The 18,031-nt window shown below is 37.5% G+C and overlaps 1 protein-coding gene across 2 annotated transcripts in view; it reads left to right on the top strand.

Moving 5' to 3' along the window:
* The window catches only part of KLHL20 (kelch like family member 20), a 65,053-nt gene that overhangs the window by 36,126 nt on the left and 10,896 nt on the right, over positions 1-18,031 (top strand). For both annotated transcript variants that reach the window (XM_035010780.1, XM_035010781.1), the window contains 2 exons: positions 4,170-4,353; positions 6,516-6,659. In XM_035010780.1, the coding sequence (XP_034866671.1) occupies positions 4,170-4,353; positions 6,516-6,659 (328 nt within the window). The remainder of the gene's footprint in view (positions 1-4,169; positions 4,354-6,515; positions 6,660-18,031) is intronic.

Here is an 18,031-nt window from a genome sequence, read left to right as displayed (position 1 = left end):
ATCAACCCACCATGACTAATGGAAAAAGAAAATTGGAAAGCACATGCCAGTAGCATTAACGGATTACTAATGTCACTTTGCATATGAAAGATAACCTATTTTTAAATAACACCTTTGGGGGCGCCTGGGTGGCTCAGTCATTAAGCGTCTGCCTTCGGCTCAGGTCATGATCCCACGGTCCTGGGATCTAGCCCCTCATCGGTCTCCCTGCTTAGCGGGAAGCCTGCTTCCCCCCCTCCCACTCCCCCTGCTTTGTGTTCCCTCTCACTGTGTCTCTCTCTGTCAAATAAATAAAATCTTTAAAAAAATAAAAAATAAATAACACCTTTGGGGCACCTGGTTGGCTCAGTTGGTTAAGCATCTGACTTCAGCTCAGGTCATGATCTCAGAGTCCTGGGATTGGGCCCCACATCAGGCTCCACACTCTGCTCTCCCTCTCCTTCTGCCCCTCCCCCCACTAGTACACTCTCTCTCTCAAATGAATGGATAAAATCTTTTAAAATAAATAACACCTTTATTTATTTAAAATAAATAACACCTTATATATATGTGGTATAAAAATTTTGATTAACAGGGTACCTGGGTGGCTCAGGCAGTTGGGCGCCTGACTCTTGATTTCGGCTTAGGTTGTGATCTTCAGGTCATGAGATCGAACCTGGTGTGGGGCTTCACTGGGGGGCAAAGCTTGCTTGGGGTTCTCTCTCCCCCTTTTTCTCTGCCCCTCCCCCATGCATGCCCATGCACACTCACACTCATGCGTGCTCTCTCTCAAATAAATAAGAAATTTTGATTAACAAAAAAATATAAGGGGCGCCTGGGTGGCTCAGTTGGTTAAGCAACTGCCTTCGGCTCAGGTCATGATCCTGGAGTCCCAGGATTGAGTCCCGCATCGGGCTCCCAGCTTAGCAGGGAGTCTGCTTCTCCCTCTGACCCTCCTCCCTCTCATGCTCTCTATCATTCTCTCTCTCTCTCTCAATAAATAAATAAAAATCTTTAAAAAGAAACAAAAATATAAAGAAGAAAAGTTAAATTATCTACCATCTTTTTTTACACTATGAAGCTTTACATTTTCATTTGTAGAGAAGAGCCATTAGGTCTTTTCCTTTACAACTGCTTTGGTTTTTCCCAGCTTTCTCTGTCTTTTTATGTTTTCCAGATCTGAATATCATTCTTGAGTGATACTGTTCACTGACATTATTTTAGATCTTGACCTATCTGTCTCTACTTTAGTAAAGCTTAATCTTCAATTTCTTTTGGTTTTTACTGCAATTTTGTTTTCATTATCTTTAGAATGCCAAATTACCAATCCTCACTTAACTTTGGAAAATTGAGCCTTCCTTTATTCATCATTCTGGAAACCCTGGAAACCTAAGATCAAATCTATAATCTTAGTAATTTTTTACTCAGGAGCATTTTACTTCTCCTTATATCTTCTGGCCTGTCCTCTTGTTTTCCATTAGACTTCTTGATGCTTATCATTTTGTGTTTCTGTTTTGCTCAGGGTTTTTTTAGGTTTTCACAGTTCAGTGATCCTTATTCCAGATACTTTCTAAAAGTTGCCTTCTTTAAGGTAATACTTTTTGACCAAATCTGTCTTTGAGGTAATTTTTTTTAGAGTCAACATCTCACCATGTTTCTTTGTTTGTTTTTCAGCAATATTTTTCCTTAGGTACATTTCTTAACTCAAATTGAGTGTTCTCGTGGCAAGGACATGCATACACTTTATTTTGCTAAATACAGCTATACTTAGCTTATAATAACTTAACTAGTTCTGTCCCAACTATATCATCACTTGTTGCCTCAGAAATCATAATACAGGTAAAGTTGCCATGAGACAGTGGAATTGATGCTTTCCTTTTCTTGTTCCCCAGGTCACAGGAAATATTGAAATTTTCTTTCCTAAAGACCTATTTTTTTGTTGTTGTTATTAGTATCAGAGGACACAATTTATGAAGTGGTAATAATTTGATTTGGAGCCAGATAATCCAAAAAAAGTTGGTTTTAATGGCTCCCATTGTAAAATTGTGCCCAAGGTTTGGTGGTTAGGCTATTTGATTTGTCTTAAATGGTTATAACCCTCACATTTGCAGCCAAATTTTATTTTGGATTTTAAGATGTTTTCTCTGACATTGAAACTCCTGGCATATATCCTAGAACAGAATTAAAATTAAAATTAATATACACAAACTTACTATGATTTAGTATGTTTTTATTTTAATTAGTTAACATGAAGGTGCAATATTGGTTTCTAGAGTAGAATTCAGTCATTCATCATTTACATACAACACCCAGTGCTCATCACAAGTGCCCTCCTTAATACCCATCACCCATCTAGCCCATCCCCCACCCTACTGTGATTTGGTATTATTTGAATATTCTGATTTAAATGAAACCATAAAAAATAAAATGTATACAGCACATTGAGATTTGAAATAAAGAAGTAAGTTTTCACATCCATCTAGAATAAGATTAGAAAACATTATAGAAACCATTATTTTTCAGATGTTTTGAGATTAAAGTATCCTTACTTAACTTTTTAAGCTCCAGAATGTAGCTCTTATTTTGGATTGGAATAGAGATGATTTGAAAGAATAACAAATTAAATGTATCTGCTATAACCACACTTTTTTTCAGGCCGTACTCAGTACTCCAAGAAGCTCTGTGGAACTCAGTTTGATTTCTGTCATTCTGGTTATGAAAAATGTAGTTTTTTAAAAAAGTTTTCTGACCTTATATGTCATGTTGGATAATATAGAATTCAGTACAGGCTTAATTAAGATTATGCAGAAAGTATTTTGTAGCATATATCATAAGAATTTTTATATTATTTTTGGTCACAAGAGGACTATAAAGAGGCCATGAATAGATGACTCAAAATCCCTTCCCCTACTAGAATAAACAAACCTAGGCTTCTGATTTATAGTTTTTTTTTAAGTATAATTAACATATAATGTCTTGTTAGTTTCAGATATACATCATAGTGATTTGATATTTTTTATGCATTACGAAATAATCCTTGTTTTACCATGTGTCACCACACAAAGTTATTACAATATTATTGACTGTATTCCCTATGCTACACATTACATGCCCATAACTAATTTATTTTATATTGGAAGTTTATACTTCTTAATCCTCTTTACCTATTTCAGCCACCCCATAAATCTCCACTCTGGTAACCAACATTTGTTTCCTATATCTATGAGTTTGTTTCTGTTTTGTTTTGTGTGTTTGTTTTGTTTTTTAGATTCCACATAAGTGAAATTGTGTTCTATTTGTCTTTCTGTATCTGACTTATTTCACTTAGTTGGATCCCTCTAGATCCAACTATGTTGTCGCAAATGGCAAGATTTCCTTCTTTTTTATGGCTGAGTAATATTCAGTTGTGTATGTGGTATCCATTCATTTATCAGTAGACCCTTAGGTTGCTTTCATATCTTGGCGGTTGTAAATAATGCCACATTGAACATAGGGGTTCATATATCTCTTTGAATTGGTGTTTTCATTTTCTTTGGATAAATATCCAGAAGTGGGATTGCTGGATTGTATGGTAGTTCTATTTTTAATTTTTTGAGGAACCTCCATACTGTTTTCCAGAGTGGCTGCACCAGTTTGCATTTCCACTAGTATGAGGAATACATTGCAAGTGTATGAGAATTCCCTTTTCTCCACATCACCAATGCTTGTTATTTTTTTGTGAGGTTTTAGTTCTTTTGGTTTTCAATAACAAATTACATTTATGTAGTGTTTTATTCTTTAGAAAGCAGTTTCATGTATATATTATTTCACTTTTAAATTTTTATTCTTTATTTTACAAATAAGGTAGTTTACAAGATATTCCCAAGATCATATTGCTTAGTAGAGGTTACAGTCAAACCCCAGTTTTCTACCTAAATTCAGTGCTCTATCCATTAAATGCTACATTATTTCTCAATCTCATTTAAATTAGTGTCTTTGCCCTCCTATGGACCTAATACTAACTTATTTAGAAAATTAAAGATTATAGCAACCCCAGTAGCATAAGTAAAAGTCATGACTTATGTTTTGACCTGCTTCTAGACATATTTGGTAAGTCCAAGCATTAGGTCACAATTTAAAGTTTTGCAATGAGTGATACATTCTGTGCATTAGGACAGGTATTCTCCTGACCACTTCTCTTACTTCCCCAGTCGGTGGCTGGTGCAGTGGAGATGCCATTTCTAGTGTTGAACGATATGATCCACAGACCAATGAATGGCGAATGGTAGCTTCAATGAGCAAAAGGCGATGTGGAGTTGGGGTCAGTGTTCTTGATGATCTGCTATATGCAGTAGGAGGCCATGATGGATCCTCTTATCTCAATAGTGTTGAAAGGTAAGTAAGGTCAATTTGAATATTTTTTGCACTTGAGATGTTAACTAGGAAACAAATGTGATTTGCTGCTTTAGTGTTACATTTGTGGCACTAGTTGGCAGCCTTGACCCCTTAGCATGACGTATAAGTTCTTCATGATGTAACCTCCGCCTGACCTATTTTTGCAGTCTGTCTCCCCCAGCCACACCACTGTTCCCTAGTGCTACTCCAGATCTACCAAATTGCCTGTAGTTCCTTGTACACACTAAATTCTTTTATTCCTCTTTGCCTACCCATATGCATGCTATTCTTTCTTCCCTGGATTATCTCTCCAAGACTCAAATGTTATTTCCTACATAAAGCCTTCTCTGACACCACACAATTAGTTACTCATTCCTCTGCCTTTTCATAAGTATTTTGAACATACATATCTGATTGGCTATCGTTGTTAAAATGTCTTTTCCCATATCTATCATAGTGCCTGGCACATTGGAATGCTACGATAATTGTTCTAGTTTCTTGCTTTCATATTCTCTTTTTCATTAAACTGGGATTTACAGTGATTCTTGGTATTGCCTAAAAATGTCTGTGACATCCTGCAGCATTAAAAGATCTAGAGGTAGGGGCGCCTGAGTGGCTCAGTCGTTAAGTGTCTGCCTTCAGCTCAGTTCATGATCCTAGGGCCCTGGGATCGAGTCCCGCATTGGGCTCCCTGCTCAGCGGGAAGCCTGCTTCTCCCTCTCCCACTCCCCTGCTTGGGTTCCCTCTCTCACTGTGTCTCTCTCTGTCAAATAAATAAATAAAATCTTTAAAAAATAGAAATAAAAAATAGAAAAGATCTAGAGGTATAGTTTGTATAGCTGAAAAAGGAAACAAAGGAATCAACTCCATAGAAGTTAAAAAAAAAAAAAAAGCACACTTAAAAAAATAAATAGAGTTAGAGATGCCTGGGTGGCTCAGTTGGTAGAGCATGCAACTCTTGATTTCAGGGTTGTGAGTTCAAGCCTCACATTGGGCAGAGAGCCTACTTTTAAAAAAATTGAAAATATGAGCGCCTGGGTGGCTCAGTTGGTTAAGTGACTGCCTCCAGCTCGAGGGATTGAGTCCCATATGGGCTCCCTGCTCAGCAGGGAGTCAGCTTCTCCCTCTCACCCTCCCCTGCCATGCTCTCTCTCATTCTCTCTCTCTCTCAAATAAATAAAATCTTAGGAAAAAAAATTGAAAATATAAAAAATAAAAAATAAATTGAGAAAAAGAAATAAGAATGGAAATTATTAAATATTTACAACTTAATAACAAGCCCAAATATACCAAAATGTGTGGAATGCAACTAAGGTAGTATTCAGAGGCAAATTTATAGTGCATTTTAACTTAATATGCATTCATTTGAAAATAAGAAAGATGAGAAAATAAATCATGCTTTTAAATCATGAAGTTACAAAAAGAGCAGCAAAACCCAAGAAAATAGAAAAAAAGAAATTAAATAGAAAAAAAAGAGAAAGAACTAATGAAATTGAAAACAAACAAAATTGATATAATTACACAAAGAGCAATTTGATAGTTTTTTTTGACAGTATATTTTTTAAATTGACAATGACTCTACTCTGTGCCCCATGATTCTACTTGTCATCATCTATTTGCACAAAGAGAAATATACAATGGTAATCACTGTTTTTAATAGCAAAATGTCAGACACAATGTAAGGATACATCAACAGGAATATGTAATGGAACACAATAATGAAATGCTGGAAAAATCTAGAACATTATCTATTAGCATGGATAGATCTCAGAAGTATGTTGAGTAAAAAAGCTGTGCCTACTATGTGGTATTATTTATGTAAAGAAAACATACTTGCATCTAAATATACCTATTTAAAAGTATTTTACTGAAAAGTCTTGAAGGACATACACCAGGTCACAATGGGAAGAGACCAGAAATTGGTGGAACTCAAAGGAAAATTTAGGTTAACCTATAACATTCTGAAAAAAGTTTTAAAGAAAATATATTCATCTGTGACTTGTATAAGTAAAAATTAAGTTTAAAAAATAAAACCTAAATTAGCTTTTCATATACTTTAGTTATTAATCAGCCCATATTTAGAGGAAAGAGTATAGAATATGTAAATATAGCCAGGCTTTCTTTGTGTAATACAAACTCTGCTCTTACTATGTTCTCTGCAGGTATGACCCCAAAACAAACCAGTGGAGCAGTGATGTGGCTCCTACAAGCACCTGCAGGACAAGTGTTGGTGTGGCAGTGCTCGGAGGCTTTCTCTATGCTGTGGGTGGCCAGGATGGCGTGTCTTGCCTCAACATTGTTGAGAGGTGATTTTTTTTAAGTCATTTTCAATTTTTTAAAAGAATATAAAGGGTATTTACCCAAAGGATGCAAACATAGTGATCTGAAGGGGCACCTGTACCCCAGTGTTTATAGCAGCAATGTCCACAATAGGTGTGTGTGTGTGTGTGTAATGGAATATTACTCAGCCATCAAAAAAATGAAATCTTACCATTTGCAATGACGTGAATGGAACTAGAGGGTATTATGCTAAGTGAAATAAGTTAATCAGAGAAAGACAATTATATCATTTCAATATGATTTCACTCATAAGTGGAATTTAAGAAACAAAACAGGATCATAGGGGAAGGGAGGGAAAAATAAAACAAGATGAAATCAGAGAGGGAGACAAACCATAAGAGACTCTTAACTATAAGAAACAAACTGAGGGGGGGAGCAAGATGGCGGAGGAGTAGGAGACCTGGATTTCGTCTCCTCTCAGGAATTCAGCTGGATAGGGATCAAACCATTCTGAACACCTACAAACTCAACAGGAGATCGAAGAAAAGAAGAGCAACAACTCTCTCATCAGAAAAGCAACCACTTTCTGGAAGGTAGGACGTGCGGAGAAGTGAATCCGAGGCGATATTCGGGAGGATAGACAGCGGGGGAGGGGCCTCCGTAGGCTGCTTCTGGCAAGTGATAGAACCACGGAGCACAAAATCGGAACTTTTAAAAGTCTGCTCCACCGAGGGACGTCACTCTGGTGGCTAAGCAGGGGGTGGAACCCTCCGGGACAGTGTGGTCTCAGGACCCTCGGGGTCACAGAAAGACCGGGGGTACCTGAGTGCGGCAGAGCTCCCAAGTAACGGAGCAGGGAAGCCGGCTGCAGAGGCGGAGCCCAGGCGCGGGCTCTCAGCTCGGGGTTGCCATAGACCGTGATCCGCAGCACAGTCAGGCCACTGCTCCTCCAGCAGGGACCCAACAAGCGGCAGATCCGGGGAGACTCACCTTCCTCCCCCGGGAGGAGCCGTGCGGGAGTGCACTGTAGGGATCTACTGGGTTTGGAGACTCCACCCGGGGTCGGGTGCCAGAGATAGAGAAGCGCGGTCGCAGGCCAGGTGAGCACGGAGTGCGGCCGGAGAGCGGGGAGACTGGAGTGACTGACAGCTTTTCTCTGGGGGCTCACTGAGGAGCGGGGCCCCGAGTTCTCGGCTCCTCCGGGGCAGAGATTGGGAGGCCGCCATTTTCACTCTCCGCCTCCAAAGCTGTACGGAAAGCTCGCAGGGAACAAAAGCCCCGGAGAGCAAACCCGAACAGATTACTTAGCCGGGAGGGGGCAAGGGCGGGGCAATTCTGCCTCCGGCAAAGACATTTGGAAACCACGGCCACAGGCCCCTCCCCAGAAGATCAGCGAGAACAGCCAGCCGAGACCAAGTTTACCGATCAATGAGAACAGCAGAACTCCAGCGCTACGGGAATAATGCACATAGAATTCATGGCTTTTCCCCATGATTCTTTAGTCTTTCAAATTTTTTTTTTAACTGTCTTTTTTTTTTTTTTGAATTTTTCTTTTTCCCTTTTTCAACCAACATCTTATCAATCCCTTTTTTAAAAAAACATTTTTATTTTTCATTTTTAGAGTCATATTCTATCCCTTCATAGTAGTTACCCGTATTTTTGGCATATATATAAGTTGTTCTCTCTTTAAAATTTTGAGATAGTTTCTTCTAACAGATTAAAATATACCCTAAATCTCTAGTATATGGTGTTTTCTATTGCCCTGCCTGATCACATTCTCTCCCTTTTTTTTTCTTTTTTCTTTTTTTAAATCCTCTTCTTTCTTTTTTCAAACAACTTCTTATCAATTCCTTTTATAAAATTTTTTATAATTTCCATCTTTACAGTCATACTGCATCCCTTCATCATATCAACCCTTATTTTTGTCCATATATAAGTTTTCTTTCTTTAAAATTTTGGGAGGCACTTTCTTCTAAAAGACCAAAATACACCCCAAATCTAGTGTGTGGCACTGATCTATATACCAGCCTGATCATATTTGATCACATTCTGGTTTTTTTGTTGTTGTTGTTGTGTTGTTTTGTTTGTTTTTGTTTGTTTTTATCTTTTTCTTTTTTTCTCTCTTTCCATTTCTTTTCCCACTGCTTCAGGTCTTTTCTGACTTGTTTAGAGTATATTTTCTGGGGACATTGTTACTCTGCTAGCATTTTGTTCTCTCATTAATCTATTCTCCTCTGCACAAAATGACAAGACGGAAAAAATCACCTCAACAAAAAGAACAAGAGGTAGTACCAACTGCCAGGGACCTACTCAATACGGACATTAGTACGATGTCAGATCTAGAGTTCAGAATCATCACTTTAAAGATACTAGCTGGGCTTGAAAAAAATATGGAAGTTCTTAGAGAAACCCTCTCTGGAGAAGTAAAAGAACTAAAATCTAACCAAGTCAAAATCAAAAAGGCTATGAATGAGGTGCAATAAAAAATGGGGGCGCTAACTGCTAGGATAAATGAGGCAGAAGAGAGAATCAGTAATATAGAAGACCAAATGATGGAAAATAAAGAAGCTGAGAAAAAGAGAGATAAACAACTACTGGATCACAAGGGCAGAATTCGAGAGATAAGCGATACCATAAGACGAAACAACATTAGAATAATTGGGATCCCAGAAGAAGAAGAAAGACAGAGAGGGGCAAAAGGTATAATGGAGCAAATTATAGCAGAGAACTTCCCTAACTTGGGGAAGGAAACAGGCATCAAAATCCAGGAAGCACAGAGAACCCCTCTCAAAATCAATAAAAATAGGTCAACACCCTGACATCTAATAGTAAAACTTACGAGTCTCATAGACAAAGAGAAAATCCTGAAAGCAGCTCGGGAGAAGAGATATGTAACCTACAATGGTAGAAACATTAGATTGGCAACAGACCTATCCACAGAGACCTGGCAGGCCAGAAAGGACTGGCAGGATATATTCAGAGCACTAAGTGAGAAAAATATGCAGCCAAGAATACTATATCCAGCTAGGCTGTCATTGAAAATTGAAGGAGAGATAAAAAGCTTCCAGAACAAACAAAAACTAAAGGAATTTGCAAACACAAAACCAGCCCTACAGGAAATCTTGAAAGGGGTCTTCTAAGCAAAGAGAGACCTTAAAAGTAACATAGACCAGAAAGGAACACAGACAATATACAGTAAGAGTCACCTTACAGGCAATACAATGGCACTAAATTCCTATCTTTCAATAGTTACCCTGAATGTAAATGGGCTCAATGCCCCAATCAAAAGACACAGGCTAACAGACTGGATTAAAAAACAAGACCCATCGATATGCTGTCTGCAAAAGACTCATTTTAGACCCAAAGATACACCCAGATTGAAAGTGAGGGAGTGGAAAACCATTTACCATGCTAATGGACACCAAAAGAAAGCTGGGGTGGCAATCCTTATATCAGACAAATTAGATTTTAAAACAAAGACTGTAATAAGAGATGAGGAAGGACATTATATCCTACTTAAAGGATCTATCCAACAAGAAGATCTAACAATTGTAAATATGCCCCTAACATGGGAGCAGCCAATTATATAAGGCAATTAATAACAAAAGCAAAGAAACACATCGACAACAATACAATAATAGTGGGGGACTTTAACACCCCCCTCACTGAAATGGACAGATCGTCTAAGCAAAAGATCAAAAAGGAAATAAAGACTTTAAATGACACACTGGACCAAATGGACTTCACAGACGTATTCAGAACATTCCATCCCAAAGCAACGGAATACACATTCTTCTCTAGTGCCCATGGAACATTCTCCATAATCGATCACATCCTAGGTCATAAATCAGGTCTCAACTGGTACCAAAAGATTGGGATCATTCCCTGCCTATTTTCAGACCACAATGCTTTGAAACTAGAACTCAATCACAAGAGGAAAGTCGGAAAGAACTCAAATACATGGAGGCTAAAGAGCATTCTACTGAAGAATGAATGGGTCAACCAGGAAATTAAAGAAGAATTAAAAAAATACATGGAAACCAATGAAAATGAAAACACAACTATTCAAAATCTTTGGGATGCAGCAAAGGCAGTCCTAGAGGAAAGTATATAGCAATACAAGCCTTTCTCAAGAAACAAGAAAGGTCTCAAGTACACAACCTAACCCTACACCTAAAGGAGCTGGAGAAAGAACAGCAAATAAAGCCTAAACCCAGCAGGAGAAGAGAAATAATAAAGATCAGAGCAGAAATCAATTAAATAGAAACCAAAAGAACAGTAGAACAGAACAACGAAACTAGGCACTGGTTCTTTGAAAGAATTAACAAGATTGATAAACCCCTGGCCAGACTTATCAAAAAGAAAAGAGAAATGACCCAAATCAACAAAATCATGAATGAAAGAGGAGAGATCACAACCAACACCAGAGAAATACAAACAATTATAAGAACATATTATGAGCAACTCTATGCCAGCAAATTAGATAACCTGGAAGAAATGGATACATTCCTAGAGATGTATCAACTACCAAAACTGAACCAGGAAGAAAGAGAAAACCTGAACAGACCTATAACCACTAAGGAAATTGAAGCAGTCATCAAAAATCTCCCAAAAAACAAAAGCCCAGGGCCAGATGGCTTCCCAGGGGAATTCTACCAAACATTTCAAGAAGAATTAATACCTATTCTTCTGAAACTGTTCCAAAAAATAGAAATGGAAGGAAAACTTCCAAACTCATTTTATGAGGCCAGCATTACCTTGATCCCAAAACCAGACAAAGACCCCATCAAAAAGGAGAATTACAGACCAATATCCCTGATAAACATGGATGCAAAAATTCTCACCAAAATACTAGCCAATAGGATCCAACAGTACATTAAAAGGATTATTCACCACGACCAAGTGGGATTTATCCCTGGGCTGCAAGGTTGGTTCAACATCCGCAAATCAATCAATGTGATACAATACATTAACAAAAGAAAGAACAAGAATCATATGATCCTCTCAATAGATGCAGAAAAAGCTTTTGACAAAGTACAGCATCCTTTCTTGATCAAAACTCTTCAGAGTATAGGCATAGAGGGTACATACCTCAATATCATAAAAGCCATCTATGAAAAACCTACAGCAAATATCATTCTCAATGGGGAAAAACTGAGATCTTTCCCCCTAAGGTCAGGAACGCAGCAGGGATGTCCACTATCACCACTGCTATTCATCATAGTATTGGAAGTCCTAGCCACAGCAATCAGACAACAAAAAGAAATCAAAGGCATCCAAATTGGCAAAGAAGAAGTCAAACTCTCACTCTTTGCAGATGATATGATACTTTATGTGGAAAACCCCAAAGACTCCACCCCAAAACTGCTAGAACTCATACGGGAATGCAGTAAAATGGCAAGATATAAAATCAATGCACAGAAGTCAGTGGCATTCCTACAAGACAGAAGAAAGAGAAATTAAGGAGTCAATCCCATTTACAATTGCACCCAAAACCAGAAGATACCTAGGAATAAATCTAACCAAAGAGACAAAGGATCTGTACTCAGAAAACTATAAACTACTCATGAAAGAAATTGAGGAAGACACAAAGAAATGGAAAAACGTTCCATGCTCGTGGATTGGAAGAACAAATATTGTGAAGATGTCAATGCTACCTAGAGCAATCTACACATTCAATGCAATCCCCATCAAAATACCATCCACTTGTTTCAAAGAAATGGAACAAATAATCCTAAAATTTGTATGGAACCAGAAAAGACCCCGCATAGCCAGAGGAATGTTGAAAAAGAAAAGCAAAGCTGGTGGCATCACAATTCCGGACTTCCAGCTCTATTACAAAGCTGTCATCATCAAGACAGTATGGTACTGGCACAAAAACAGACACATAGATCAATGGAACAGAATAGAGAGCCCAGAAATGGACCCTCAACTCTATGGTCAACTCATCTTTGACAAAGCAGGAAAGAATGTCCAATGGAAAAAAGACAGTCTCTTCAACAAATGGTGTTGGGACAATTGGACAGCCACATGCAGAAGAATGAAACTGGACCATTTCCTTACACCACACACAAAAATAGACTCCAAATGGTTGAAAGACCTCAATGTGAGACAGGAGTCCATCAAAATCCTAAAGGAGAACACAGGCAGCAACCTCTTTGACCTCAGCCGAAGCAACTTCTTCCTAGAAACATCGCCAAAGGCAAGGGAAGCAAGGGCAAAAATGAACTATTGGGACTTCATCAAGATAAAAAGCTTTTGCAAAGCAAAGGAAACAGTCAACAAAACCAAAAGACAACCGACAGAATGGGTGAAGATATTTGCAAATGACATATCAGATAAAGCGCTAGTATCCAAAATCTATAAAGAACTCATCAAATTCAACACCCAAAGAACAAAGAATCCAATCAAGAAATGGGCAGAAGACATGAACAGACATTTTTCCAAAGAAGACATCCAAATGGCCAAGAGACACATGAAAAAGTGCTCAACATCACTCGGCATCAGGGAAATCCAAATCAAAACCTCAATGAGATACCACCTCACACCGGTCAGAATGGCTAAAATTAACAAGTCAGGAAACGACAGATGTTTGTGGGGATGTGGAGAAAGGGGAACCCTCCTATACTGTTGGTGTGAATGCAAGCTGGTGCAGCCACTCTGGAAAACAGTATGGAGGTTCCTCAAAAAGTTGAAAATAGAGCTACCATATGATCCAGCAATTGCACTACTGGGTATTTACCCCAAAGATACAAAAGTAGGGATCCGAAAGGGTACGTGCACCCCGATGTTTATAGCATCAATGTCCACAATAGCCAAACTGTGGAAAGAGCCAAGATGTCCATCGACAGATGAATGGATAAAGAATAGGTGGTATATATATACAATGGAATATTATGCAGCCATCAAAAGGAATGAGATCTTGCCATTTGCAATGATGTGGATGGAACTGGAGGGTATTATGTTGAGTGAAATAAGTCAAACAGAGAAAGACATGTATCATATGATCTCACTGATATGAGGAATTCTTAATTGCAGGAAACCTACTGAGGGTTGCTGGAGTGGGGGATGGGGTGGGAGGGATGGGGTGACTGGGTGATAGACACTGGGGAGGGTATGTGCTCTGGTAAGCACTGTGAATTGTGCAAGACTGTTGAATCTCAGATCTGTACCTCTGAAACAAATAATGAAATATATGTTAAGAAAAAAAAAAAGAAGAAGAAGAAGGTAGGGGGAGGGGAAGAATGAAGGGGGGAAATCAGAGGGGTAGATGAACCATGAGAGACGATGGACTCTGAAAAACAAACTGAGGGTTCTAGAGGGGAGGGGGGTGGGAGGATGGGTTAGCCTGGTGGGGGGTATTGAGGAGGGCACATTCTGCATGGAGCACTGGGTGTTATGCACAAACAATGAATCATGGAACACTTCATCTAAAACTAATGCTGTAATGTATGGGGATTAACATAAGAATAAAAAATAAATTAATTAATTAATTTAAAAAAAAAGAAACAAACTGAGGGTTGCTGGAGGTGAGGTGGTTAGGCGAATGAGGTAACTGGGTGTTGGGCATTAAGGAGACCACTTGATGTAATGAGCACTGGGTGTTATATGCAACTGATGAATCACTAAACTCTACCTCTGAAACTAATAAGTAAATAAATAAAGGAAAAGAATATAAAGGGCTCTTTAAAGGAAACAGTTTAGGATGCCAGGGACGGCACCATTCAGTGGATATCCCATGGGTTTTAGGGGAAAAGTTTTCAGATGATCTTAAGGGTCTAGGAAGATGAAAGATATAACCTGATTTTTCAAACTATTTGTTATACCGATAGAGCCTAACTGAAGAGTTGGAATCATATTCTAAATTATATTCCATATATGAAATTAAGCATAGCACTTCTGAAATCTGTTCTGATTTTTTTCCCCAGTACTTAATGTATGACTGCCCAGACTTCCTCCAAAAAAAAATGATTGAAGTAATAATACTTTGTCTAGCCCATTTTATAAATACCCCAAAGTATTTTATATATGGATTCTCATTAATTCTTGAAGTGTACTTAGGGAAATCTGTGTTGGCTGTGGAAGTTTAATTTATATTTTTACAAATCAGTTAATTTTAGTGAAATAGTTTCTATTCTTAATTTCTTGCTCCATCAGTTTGTCATTCTGTCCTAGAGATTAGATTTTGGAATCTCATGTGTTAATGATTAATAGCAAGAACATTCCATATTTCATCCTCACTTCTTAAAAAGAAATGTTTCATGACTCTTCAGAATTTTTCAAATAGCATTCACTAGTTGGGTTACCATGTTTAAGTTGAAGAGTTTAACTGTCTTAAATAGAGATAAAGTTGCAGGTAATTCTTGAAAGCTATTTCTTCTTATTTTTCTATTAAGAAACTTATTTCCCTACTTTCAAAACTCTATGCAAAAGGATTCTGGGAAGATAGCAACACCAGCATAATTCTTTAATCTCTCCAAATTCCCACATAAAAACAGAGTAATAGATAGCAAAACTAAAAACCTATGGATAAATTATGGAACTTGGTTGGATAACAGTGTGAATGTACCTAACACTGCTGAACTCTACACTTAAAAATGGTTACAGTGGTAAATTTAATGTAAATTGGCGGTAAATTTTACCATAACTTAAAAAAAAAAAAAAACCTATGGACAACATTTAAAATATAACTAAGGAAGAGGGTATTCCCATAAACACCAAAACATCAATGGGCTAAGGCAAAGTACCAAAAGCCACAAGACCTGCAGGATATGAGTGTCTATGCAGGAGAAAATACAGAGAAGCAATCAGAAGTGTGACAGATCTAAGAACAGAAGAACCCCAAAATAGACAATATATATTTACTAGAAAGAGTGAAGGGAAAATTTATGACCAACAGCTGAAACTAAGAAGGGTTTTGCTCAATCCTAATATAGAGTAAGTGCAAGGGACCTATAATAAGATCTGAAGGACTTAGAAGAGAGTTGCTGAACCTCAGTACTATTGCCATTTGGGGCCAGATAATTCTTTGTTGTGGGGCTGTCCTGTGCATTGGCAGATGTTTAGCAGCATCCTTGGCCTCTACCCACTAATTGCCAGTAGCACACACCTGGTTGTGACACCAGAAGTCTCTAGACATTGCCAAATACCCCAGGTGGAGAGAGGAGTGTTGCAAAGCCACTGTAGTTGAGAACCAGCTGGGCTGGAGCCATCTAGTCTCTAGGAACCCTCAAAACTGACCAGCAGTATGACCTTCCAGAACAGGGCCCACACTTCTGGGTGCAGGATCAAAATTGAGCAAGACAAGATTAATATGCAGTGAGAAGAGAAGGCCAAGATAAAAGGAGAACCAGTGAATAAAGCCAATTAATCTCAGGAGGCAAACCACTATACTTTTTTAACACTATATGAAAAAACTAGAAAGAGTTCCATGAAGTTAGAAAATTACCATGAACCACTCCTCAGGAAAACTCATTTCATATAAAAATGAACAACAGCAGAGTATTGAGGTTAGATCCAATACAAAGTTAATAGATGAAAGAATAAGCAGCAGAATAACATCTCTATAGACAATAAAAGCACAGCAGAAAGACATACCCAGAGAACAGATCAAAACTGTAATCAACTATTTCACAATGTAATAAAAGACATTAGGAAAATGATATAAGATATGAAAACACTACATAAGCCAGAATTTGAAAAACCCAGATATGAGATGACAAAACTCAGAAAAATATTAGAAATAAGAGGAAAAATCACTTCAGAATGAAGATTAAACTAGAACAAGTAAACAAAACAGATAATGCCAGAAGACAAATAGAAGGTGAAAGAGGAACTATTTTAAAGTCAAAAATATAAAAAAGAAATAAAAAGGATATGTGAGATAGCAACAAATATTGAAGATAGGTAAAAATCCAATATAGATAATAGGAGTCCATGAGGAAGCAAACCAAAGCAAAGGAATGGAACAAGTGCTAATAACTATAATTCAAAATTATTTTCCTGTTCTAATAAAAAAATTGAAATTATTTATTGAAAGAATACATTATATCCTCTGACTACTGACCTAGAACAATCAACACTGAGAGATATATTCCAATAAAATTACTGGACTTTGAAGAAACTAATTCCTTAGTCAATCAACAAAAAAGTACATGTTATTTATACAGGAAAGAAATTTAGATTACTATCATACTTTTTGAAAGCAATATTTTATGCTAGAGGAAAATGGGATAACATTTAAGATATTCAAACAAAATGTAAGCTAAGAAGTTTATACCTAGAGAAAATGACTTTGAAATATGAAGGGCACAGACAAACTATTAACATGTAAGAAATTGGAATATTGTTCCCATGAGTCCTTACTGAGTAATCTACTATAGAACAAGCTTCAGACAAAATTACTAGAGACATTGATGGAGGGTGAGCATGAAACATACAGTGAATCAGAGAATTCTGAGTAAATAGGGGTTAAAAGAGAGTAGCATGCACTGGCTACATGTCAGTTGGTGCAAATGTGGTACAAATATTTTCAAAAGTGGGAGGAGAATGGGACAGAGATATGCAAAAAGAATTTTAATTGTTCTCAGGGATAGTGAAGTGATAGTATTGCTCATCTGAGACTGCTATATGTTTAATGTGGAATAAAGGAAATGGGTATGGGTTATCCTAATTCTGTCATCTCCTGTGTTCTTGAAAACTAGGGTTCTTGATATGGAAGAATATAAACGTAAAATAGAAGAAGTTAAGTAAAAGACCTTGTAGTCCTGAATTTCGATTTGAATTAAGTTCCTCATTAAAAATAAAATTATATTCTAGCTCTGTCAACTGAAGAAGCCTAGACATAATGACCAACTAGTGGCAGTGAATAGCTCTATTCCTAGATTGTATCTTGAAGTTCCATTTCCCTAAAAGAAATGAGGGCTTCTTGGAGAAATGTCTGATTCCAAATTTAGGACAGGAAATGTATAGATAAGCCTGGGCTAGCCTGTCCTACCAGATAGCAAGCAACCTATCAAAGACTAGGAGATGTCAAAAAGACTCAAGAGAAAACTTGAAGATGTTCTCACTTGACCAAAGATGGGACAGTTAAAAGAGATAATAATTGTGACTGATTAAAATCCAATAAATATATTTAAATCTATGAGTTCCTACTGACATTTAAAAGAAAAAACCCTATTTAGTTGCCTTCAGAAGATCACAGGGAATGAATTTATAATCTTGAGTACTAGTAAATAAAGTGAAAGAAGCACACATATGCCCAACCTTTCTTGTATGAACTGTATCACATATGAAATGAGTACAAAACAGTCGATAAGAAGATTGTTGTTTGGTTTTTTTAAAGATTTATTTATTTATTTTAGAGAGAGAGGGCATGAGGGGAGGGGTGCAGAGGGAG

This window comes from Mirounga leonina, unplaced genomic scaffold (assembly GCF_011800145.1).
Source record: "Mirounga leonina isolate KUSES-001 unplaced genomic scaffold, KU_Mleo_1.0 Mir_154, whole genome shotgun sequence".
In the NCBI taxonomy this organism is placed as follows: Eukaryota; Metazoa; Chordata; class Mammalia; order Carnivora; family Phocidae; genus Mirounga; species Mirounga leonina.
Note: the sequence above shows the minus strand (reverse complement) of the source record. Positions and strands in the feature narration are given on the sequence as shown.